Source organism: Saimiri boliviensis, chromosome 9, assembly GCF_048565385.1.
Source record: "Saimiri boliviensis isolate mSaiBol1 chromosome 9, mSaiBol1.pri, whole genome shotgun sequence".
NCBI classification, from domain to species: Eukaryota; Metazoa; Chordata; class Mammalia; order Primates; family Cebidae; genus Saimiri; species Saimiri boliviensis.
Genome location: NC_133457.1, coordinates 79,048,694 through 79,058,522, shown reverse-complemented (window position 1 = coordinate 79,058,522; position 9,829 = coordinate 79,048,694). Strand labels below are relative to the sequence as shown.

The window sequence follows — 9,829 nt, the reverse complement described above, 5'->3', positions numbered from 1 at the left end:
TTTCTTTTAAAAAAAGTATTAGATTTCTTTTCCTTTCTTTCTTTCTTTTTTTTTTTTAAATAAAGACAGGGTTTCACCATGTTGGTCAGGCTGGTCTTGAACTCCCGACCTCAGATGATCTGCCTGCCTTGGCCTCCAAAGTGCTTGGATTACAGGCATGAGCCACTACACCTTTCTTTTGAGACGGAGTCTTGCTCTGTCACCCGAGCTGGAGTACAGTGGCCCCATCTCAGCTTACTGTAGCCTCGGCCTCCCGGGTTCAAGCAATTCTGCCTCAGCCTCCTGGGTAGCTGGGATTACAGGCACACGCCGCCACACGTGGCTAATTTTTGTATTTTTAGTAAAGACGGAGTTTCATCATGTTGGCCAGGCGGCTCTCGAACTCCTGACCTCGCTTGATCCACCCACCTCTGCCTCCCAAAGTTCTGGGATTACAGGCGTGAGCCAATGCGCCCGGCCAAGAGCACTACATTTCTTGAGAGCAATAGCCATCTGAAGCCATTTACACTCACATGAGACTGGAATAGCAAAGTGCTATGAACAGTGAGGAATGTTGCAAAAGTCCCTAGTGAAGCTTAATCAATACTGTCTATAGCCTTGTCCACCGGAAGAAGCTCATTCTCTGTGAATTCTCGTGGGAAAGAATGATTGAATGATGAACACTTCTTCATTGGCTGCTCTATCAGATACTTAAAGTTTCTGGGAGGCCTTGCCGCTTTTACCCAAGGAAGAAGTGAAAATGTGTCTTGCACAATTGCTTAACTTACTCCCAACGAAAAAGACTTCATTCTATCATTTATTTCACTAGTAATGTGGGCATAAGGAATCCTGTATTACTGGCACGGAAACTCGGTGTAAAAGGGATCACAAAGAGCCGAGCGCGGTGGCTCAAGCCTGTAATCCCAGCACTTTGGGAGGCTGAGGCGGGTGGATCACGAGGTCAAGAGATCGAGACCATCCTGGTCAACTTGGTGAAACCCGTCTCTACTAAAAATACAAAAAATTAGCTGGGCATGGTGGCACGTGCCTGTAATCCCAGCTACACGGGAGACTGAGGCAGGAGAATTGCCTGAACCCAGGAGGCGGAGGTTGCGGTGAGCCGAGATCGCGCCATTGCACTCCAGCCTGGGTAACAAGAGCGAAACTCCGTCTTAAAAAAAAAAAAGGATCATCACAAAGATTATATGGGCGGCAGGGCGCCGTGGCTCACGGCTGTAATCCCCTCTGGAGGCTGAGGGAGGAGAATCGCTTGAATCTGAGAAGGTTGCAGTGAGCCGAGATCGCGCCATTGCACTCCAGCTTGGGCGACAGAGAGACTCTGTATCAAAAAAATAAAAAAGATCAGAGCCTGACCAGTCTCCCCACAGCGTCAAGAGGAAAGCAGGTAACCGCGACTACAGCGTTTAACAACGGGTCCTCAGGGAAAAACTCCACAGATCGAAATCCCGCGCCTCCGAACCTGCCCAACGAGGCGGTCTCCTGGGGGAACCTGACCCGCCAAAGGAGCAATGAGGGGCTGCGTTTAGGTGAAGCCGGTATTGGGCAACGCGTCTGCATCAGTCAGGCGCTCAGAAGGGACGTCTGTGGGAGAGGGGTCAGCACGGTACTCCCGTGGGAACCCCAGACCCCTCAGGCCGTCCCCCGCAGCCGGGGTTTGGTTGGTACTGAGCTGGCTCAGGCATGGAACCCCTACCCTCCACCTTGGTAAGGTGCTGGGGCCAGCTTGGGCCTTGACTCCTAACATTTTAATTGGGGGTGGTCTCACGCCGTTGCCTGCGGGGTGTGCCCCGAGTGAAGCCAAGAATCCGCAGTGCCTGGGCGCCGCTCGGTGCTCGGCTCTCGATTGCTCGCGCCTGGCGGCGGCGGGCGGCGCACGCGGCGACCGGGGCTCTGCGCTCGAGGGATCGAGCCTGGGCCGAACCGGCGGCGGCGGCGCGCAATCTGCGGCGGCCCCCGCGCCTCAGGCGGGCGGGAGAAAGAGGCCGCGGCGGCCAGCGCGGGGATGTCGAGGACCTCGAAGGTGGTGCTGGGCCTGTCGGTGCTGCTAACGGCGGCCACAGTGGCCGGCGTACATGCGAAGCAGCGGTGGGACCAGCAGGTCGGTGTCACGTGACCGTCTCTTACGGGCCCCGGCGCAGCGGCGACCTGGGGCCTCTAGTGGTCTCTGCCCGTTCGGGTCTTCACCTCCTCCTCGTGTCTTTCCCCCGCGGCGGTGCGGCCCGGCACCCCACGCGTTTCCGGCTGCGGCCCGCGGCCGCACTGCCAGGCTCCCGGAGCTGCGGCTCCTGGCGGGCGTGTGCAGCCGGGGGGTTCCGGACTACTCGCCCGCCAGCTTAGCGCCCTGGGAGCCCGGCTCTGAAGGGGCCTTGCCCGGCGCACTCACGCACGCTCTTGGGGTGCCCGGCGGCTCTGTTTTCCGGTCGCAGCCGGCCCGCAGGGTGCGGACCTTTCCACCTCTCACTTGGGCCGCTGGAAAATAGAAGGCGGGGAAGGATTTTGTTGGGGTGCATTCTGCAAGTTACCAGCCTCCTTTCTGGCGCACGGTTGGCGGCTAAAGCCTAATGTGTTTTAAGTGCTATTGATTTCATCCCATAGTAAGAGAGTCCCCCTCCCCCATGCTCACCTGTGGCCAAGATAATTTGGTGAGATATTTGCACTTCTCCTTTAAATGAACAGTTTGCTGTGGAAATTGTAGAATCTGGGAACGATAGCGATAAAAGGCTCCAAATTTTCTTTTTGGTCCTTTTATTTCAGAAAATATTTGTGACCTACAGATGAGTGACTGACCCTCTATTCTTTCCTCTCGATTCATATTTTCCTTCTTGATCAAGTTGGCAGACCTTTAATGGCTGATTACTGTGTGGAAGCTACCTCACTAAGCACCCTGGGAATACAAAGATAAGGAAACTTCACTCTTCCAGAGCCTATCGGTGATTCACAACCGAGATCGGGGAATTGGGTCCTTAGTGAACTTTCAGAGAACACCTTGACAGTGATTGGGATTGAATCTAGTTCACCAGAGGTGAAAATAATGGACTGGATGAATCAAGAATAAACAGCCTTTTCTTGATTTGCCTACCCAGAGCTTTGGACTGTGCTATGTGCTTGGTATACAGAGACAAAGCAGATGAGGTGTTTGTTCTTGGTGTTCACGGACTGTGGAAATTAGAGGAGAGGAGGCATGTGATGGTACAAGAATTTTCAGGAGGGAGATAAGGTGACTTAATGAAAGGGCACAGAAGAGATCAGAGATTTGAGATTGAAAAATGTGCTCCTAAGGGGATAGTTCTTGGAGTAGAGGCAGAAGACTTCCACCTCTTAGAAGGAAAAGGAAAAGATGATGATCCCGGGAAGACTTGATATGGGGTGAAGTTTAGTATGCCAGATGTTGTTCTGACGTCATTGAAGTGATTTTTGAAGGGTTGGGGTAGGGATGGGTTAGAACTTGGCTTTGGACCATATAAACATCAGATGTTCCCTGAAAGTTTTTACAGGGCTTGGTGACTAAGGCTTGGTCCCCACCCCAGACCATTTAAACCAGAATCTCTTGGGGATGGGGACCTGGTTCAGCAATGTTTTCTTTTTGTTTTTTTTTTTTGTTGTTGTTTGTTTTTGTTTTTAAGATGGGGTTTCACCATGATGGCCAGGCTGGTCTTGAACTCCTGACCTCAGGTGATCCACCCACCTCGGCCTCCCAAAGTGCTAGGATTACAGGCGTGAGCCACCGGGCCCTGCCTTGTTTTTGTTTTTGAGATGGAATCTCACTCTGTCACCCAGGCTGGAGTGCAGTGGCGCGATCTCTGCCTCCAGGTTCAAGCAATTCTCCTGCCTCAGCCTCCTGAGTAGCTGGGATTACAGGCCCACGCCACCATGCCTGGCTAGTTTTTGTATTTTTAGTAGAGACAGGGTTTCATCATGTTGGTCAAGCTGGTCTCAAACTCCTGACCGTGTGATCCACCCGCCTCAGCCTCGCAAAGTGCTGGGATTACAGGCATGAGACACTGTGCCTGGCCTCAGCAATATTTTAAAAGCAACCCAGAGGATTTTAACACAGGGTTGAGAACCAGTGTGTTACAAAGTGGAACAGTGATTATTTGTAAGTTAGAGGTGAAGAAAAGGTTGACCAGAGGCTGGGCATGGTGGCTCATGCCTGTAATCCCAGTACTTTGGGAGGCTGAGGCAAACAGATCCCTTGAGGTTAGAAGTTCGAGACCAGCCTGACCAACGCGGAGAAACCCAGTCTCTACTAAACATCCAAAATTAGCCGGGTGTGGTGGGGCATGCCTGTCATCCCAGGTACTGGGGAGGCTGAGGCAAAAGAATCGCTTGAACCCTGCAGGTGGAGGTTGCGGTGAGCCCAGATCCGCCATTGCAGTCCAGCCTGGGCAACAAGAGCGAAACTCTGTCTCAAAAAAAAAAAAAAAAAAAAAAAAAAAAAAAAAGGTTGAGCAGAATAACCTGTTTTGTTTTGTTTTTTTAATGTCCAGTTCCTCATTAGGGTCTTACATTGTGTTAATAGCAGTAGGAAAGACTAGGGCAAATGATAAGCACAGTGGATGTATCAGAAGTTTCAAGGAAGCAAGAAATTAAATAATGACCGTTGTTTCCTGACTGTCTACCACGTACCAGGCAGCGTATTAAGCACTTTACATACATCATCTTTAATCCTCACAGTAACCTAGCAAAAATTAAGCAGTGCTACATGAGGAGCCAGAGTTCTAGGTGATAGGGTTGGAAGAATAAAGAGGTCTTTTATGGTTAGAAAGGTAGTTTAGTGAGAGTCACAAGAAGGATGTGTGAGGCAATCAGCGTAGACCTTGAAACCTGGAGGACAATAGCAAATAATGGAATGGGGAGCCAGATCATAAGCACACATGACATCTCTGAGAAGGAAGGGTAGGATCTGGGAGGGAGGTGTGGAAGGAATGATTCTGGTGAATGGTGTGGGCTTGGGAGGGTGGGTGTTGGTGTGTCATGGTGTAAAAAGAACAGGACAAGAAGACCTGGGATCAGGGGAGTGGAATAAGCACCTCCATTTTTGTCTCAGTGGGGATCTTGCCAAGGGTGCATGGTTCAAGACAGCTGGGTTTCGGTTGAGTTATATCAGTCCCAGGGCTCCTTCAGATCCTTCATAATAAAGCTGTAGACCCAGAGAAGGCCCAGCAAGTAGGTATTATATTAGCTGAGTTTTTAAAAATAGGTAAGATAATTTGGAAAAAACCCCACAGACATATGTATGTAGCTACTATTTAAAAAAAACTATTGGCTGGGTGTGGTGGCTTATGCCTGTAATCCTAGTACTTTGGGAGGCCAAGGTGGGCAGATCATTTTAGGTCAGGAGTTCGAGACCAGCCTGGCCAACGTGGTGAAACCCCATCTCTACTAAAAATACAAAAGAATTAGCCAGACCTGGTGGCGCACACCTGTGATCTCAGCTACTTGGGAGGCTGAGGAATAGGAATGTCTTGAACTCAGAAGGTGGAGATTGCAGTGAGCTGAGATTGTGCCATTGGACTCCAGCCTAGCTGACACAGTGAGACTCCATCTCAAAAAATAAAAAATAAACTTCATTTATTTTGAGATGGAGTCTTGCTTGATCCTGTCACCTCAGCCTCTGGAGTAGCTGGGACGACAGGCACACGTCACCACGCCCTGCGATTTTTTTTTTTTTTTTTTTTTTTTAATTTTTGCTGGAGATGGGATTTTGCCACGTTGCCCCAGCTGGTCTAAAACTTCTGAGCTTAAGCAGTCTGTCTGCCTTGGCCTCCTAAAGTGCTGGGATTACAGGAGTGAGCGACTGGCCTAAAAACTTTATAGAGTATTTTGTGAGCAATAAACTATAAAATGTTAGTTATTAGTAATGACTCAATTGATGTTTTTAAAAGTCTAATCTTGGGTGTCAGGTCCGTGTTATGGAATTCTGTGGTTTTTTAGTGCTTGCTAAGGTAACTACCATTGATAGGAATTTATTTTTTCCTCTAGTAGTAGCATTCTTCTTTTTTTTCCTTCTCTCTCTGTTATATAATTAATAATTCTGTATGAGTTTTACATTTTACAGTGGTGCATAACTGTAATCCCAGCTACATGGGAGGCTGAGGCTGGAGAATCACTTGAACCTAGGAGGCAGAGGTTGCAGTGAGCTGAGATCACGCCACTGCACTCCAGCCTGAGCGACAGAACGAGATGCTGTCTCAATAAATAAATAAAATAAAATTTAACATTTTATTTTTATTTAACAGTTTTTTTTTTCTGTTATTTCCCATTAAATACTCTGTACTAAATGCTCAGGAATTTCTTAAAATATGAGAAATCATTTTAGTAATAACATTTAACACACTGCCAGATTTATTTGATGGTTTCTTTATTACATTTTACATTTGTACAGAAAATTAAAATAGTAACTGGATATTTGGAATCTGAAAGTTTTAAGTGTATTTTGGTAACACTGTTATTTGGATTTGAATGGCACAAGGATGGGGACCACCTGTTTGGGATGTTACTGAAATCTGTTTCTTACGTTTTTAGAGGCTTCATGACGGAGTTATCAGAGACGTTCAGAGGCAAAATCGGAAAAAAGAAAACATTCGTCTTTTGGGAGAACAGATTATATTGACTAAGCAACTTGAAGCAGAAAGAGAGATGTTATTGGCAAAAGGATCTCAAAAAACGACTTGAATGTGAAATATCAATGGGACAGGCAACATGAGTGTATGTATGTGTGTTGATGGAGAGTAGCTTAGTGGTGTCTTCATCTTTTTTTTTGGTTACTGTCCTTTTAAACTTGATCAGATAAAGGACAGTGGATCATATATTGTAAATTACAGCTTTCAGTGTCCCTTATATCTGAGTAAAGGAGTGTGGGCAGACGCTCTTTGGAAGAGTCTCTGTCTTTATGATCCTGGTAGAAGCTCTGTTAAGGTCACTGTCCAGAGCTTAGGGTTGTTTCTGAGAAGCACTGCTGAACTTGTGAGAAGGAAGGGATGGATAGTAGCATCCACCTGAGTAGTCTCATTAGTCGGCATGATGACGAAGCCACGAGAACGTCGACCTCAGAAGGACTGGAGGAAGGTGAAGTGGAGGGAGAGACACTTCTGATTGTGGAATCTGAGGATCAGGCATCAGTGGACTTATCACATGACCAGAGTGGGGATTCCCTCAACAGCGATGAAGGAGACGTATCGTGGATGGAGGAGCAGCTGTCCTACTTCTGTGACAAGTGCCAAAAATGGATACCAGCCAGTAAGGAGCTTCTCAATTTCTTTGATTTGTCAATTCCAGTGTGAAGGTTTGTTTTTCCAACCTGTGAAAGAAATGTGACTATAAAAGAGACCTAAATAAAAGGATAATTATATTCTCTAATCAGCTATCAATTTATACAAAACATAGGCAACATATACAAAACATATCAATTTATACAAAACATAGGTTGTACTAATGAAACTTACTGTCAACCTCTATCACATTGTTAACAATTTTGATGGTAACTCAATAAAAATGAGAAAATTGGAAATCCTGTGTTACTTAAAGAATTAGCCATATTTTTCTAATAAGATCATAGAGATTTGGGGCCAAATTCCAATCCCGGTGTAGAATTCGTGTTAAAGTTTATAAAAATTACTTTGTTAACATTTAACTTATATGGAGAACTGCTGTTGTATACTGGAGAGAAGTTAGATGAGCACATTGAAGGTGTTTTTTGCTCTTTTTCTAGAACCAGTCTTTTTTCCCATTTTCCTTTTTTTCTTCTGACAAGAGATAATATACATACTCCATGATTGCCCCAATCTTGAGGTTTTCTTCTTTTTTGTTGTTCTTGGAGATGGAGTTTTGCTTTTGTTGCCCAGGCTGGAGTGCAGTGGTGCAATCTCAGCTCCCGGGTTCAAGTGATTCTCGTGCCTCAGCCTCCAAATTTGCCACCACACCTGGCTAATTTTTTTTTTTTTTTTTGATACAGAGTTTCACTCTCATTTCCCAGGCTGGAGTGCAATGTGCAATGGTGCGATCTTGGCTCACCGTGACCTCCGCCTCCCAGGTTCAAGTGATTCTCCTGCCTCAGGCTCCCAAGTAACTGGGATTACAGGCATACGCCACCATGCCTGGCTAATTTTTTATTTTTAGTAGAGATTGGGTTTCTCCATGTTGCTCAGGCTGATCTTGAACTCCCGACCTCAGGTGATCGGCCTGTCTCCCAAAATCCTGGGATTACAGGCATGAGCCACTGTGACCATTCCCAATTTTGAGATATTCCATGGTCAGCTTCCTGGCATTCGAGGAGTATGGCTTGCCAGCCATCGTATGGTTCGTACCAAAACAGGATTTTCTCATTAGGCAAGAGACTTACAGATGTATGTACCTGAGGAATGCTTTTGTGTGATAGAATCTGTAACCAAGTCAGAGAAATACATATGTAATTGTGAAGTGGGTCGTTTTCTGGCATGTGGGAAATTTTTTCTTAAAATGGGTTCAACTTCAGATTTAGTTACTGTGAACAAATTAATAGTAACATTTTCACAGGAAATGTAGAATTTACTAGTTAGCTGGTTTTTGCTTCTGAGTGGTCTCTGCTTATTAAATCCAGGTTCTGCCTGAATTCTCAGTGGCTTTCCCATTGTCCAGTGAGGACAAATCTTAAGCCGCTCTGTGGTCAGGACCCTAAGTGTAGCTTTGTTGATCCCCACAGAACTTTGCAGTTAGGATGAACTTTTCATTCTTTACAAACAATTCTTTCTTATTCCTAGGGCTTTGCACAGGTATTTTTCCTTTCTGGAATATGCATCTCCACAGCCTCCATTTTCCCTTTATACAAAGACACCACTTTTCACCTGGCCAATTTCTAATCCTAAGCCTCCCCCTAACATAGGTTGGGTCCCCTTTTTACTTACCCTCACACTGCCCAGTGGTTCATATCACATTCCACTCCTGTGGTTTCACGTGTCACAGAAATGTAGCTCCTAGGCTCTGCTTCAGAAGTTGATTCATTTTATCTGGTCTAGAACCAAGTATATTTAGAAAACCAGGAACAACTTGGGCGATTCTGATGCACTGTGAGCGTGGAGAACCACTGTGCTGTTGTGATTACCTATTTTCTATGCAGCCCTCAGGGAAGTGCAAACCTGTGAGAGCAGGCACCATTATCTGTCTTGGACTTTGTATTCCCAGTTCCTAGGGCAGTGCCTGGTATGCAAAAGAAGCTCATATTTTTTGGAAGAATGTGTGAAGAGACCTGCCTCTGGGAGTCAGGAATGTGACAGTTGGGAAATCCAGTAACAATACCTGATTTTCCAGTACCTTTATCCTAAAAATTACTGGATCCTACAGATCTTAGTGGGCGTATACTTGGTGTTAGAAGAATAGAAGTCTTTCTTACTGCCTTCCTCTTTCCCATCTTGCTATTGCGTGTTTGCTCAAGAAAAGAAGACTCAACATGGGAAAGGAAAATCTGGGTGATAAATGGATTATATCTTGGGGTTACCACTGCTATAGATAAACCCATGATGTGACTTTCTGCTTTTCTTCTAGGTCAGCTGAGGGAACAGCTCAGTTACCTTAAGGGTGATAATTTTTTTAGGTTTACTTGTTCGGATTGCTCGGCAGATGGCAAGGAGCAATATGAAAGGCTGAAGCTGACATGGCAGCAAGTGAGTAAAAAGCCCTTCCCTGAGTCCCTGAGGGTGGTTCCCTTAGGAGTTTTTGTTGGAATGAGTATCTAGAAACTTAGGGATGAGCTTTTGAGTTGTTTGGAGGGGGACCTTTTATTTCGCAATGAAATTAGATACCGAATAGGTGGAGAAGGGAGTGAAAGATATTTGCTGTAATCCCTGTGCTTTGG

General features: G+C 46.1%; 2 protein-coding genes across 4 annotated transcripts in view; both read left to right on the top strand.

Moving 5' to 3' along the window:
* The first annotated feature begins 1,911 nt into the window (after positions 1 to 1,911).
* Positions 1,912 to 6,862, top strand: PET117 (PET117 cytochrome c oxidase chaperone). Its single transcript, XM_010343731.3, has 2 exons — positions 1,912 to 2,098; positions 6,526 to 6,862. Exons 1-2 carry the CDS (start codon positions 2,003 to 2,005, stop codon positions 6,673 to 6,675), a joined length of 246 nt encoding a protein of 81 aa, XP_010342033.1. The 5' UTR covers positions 1,912 to 2,002; the 3' UTR covers positions 6,676 to 6,862.
* A 96-nt stretch (positions 6,863 to 6,958) lies between these two features.
* KAT14 (lysine acetyltransferase 14) overlaps positions 6,959 to 9,829 on the top strand; it is a 41,182-nt gene continuing 38,311 nt past the window's right edge. For all 3 annotated transcript variants that reach the window (XM_039479661.2, XM_039479660.2, XM_010343735.3), the window contains exons 1-2: positions 6,959 to 7,239; positions 9,520 to 9,638. In XM_039479661.2, the coding sequence (XP_039335595.1) occupies positions 6,981 to 7,239; positions 9,520 to 9,638 (378 nt within the window). In that variant the 5' untranslated portion in view covers positions 6,959 to 6,980. The remainder of the gene's footprint in view (positions 7,240 to 9,519; positions 9,639 to 9,829) is intronic.

What these genes read in the sequence shown, in the direction of transcription:
- PET117 (XM_010343731.3), top strand. Translation starts at nt 2,003, where the DNA reads ATGTCGAGGACCTCGAAGGTGGTGCTGGGCCTGTCGGTGCTGCTAACG. An exon ending in AGCAGCGGTGGGACCAGCAG is followed by an intron (nt 2,099 to 6,525) that starts GTCGGTGTCACG and finishes TTACGTTTTTAG; the next exon opens with AGGCTTCATGACGGAGTTAT.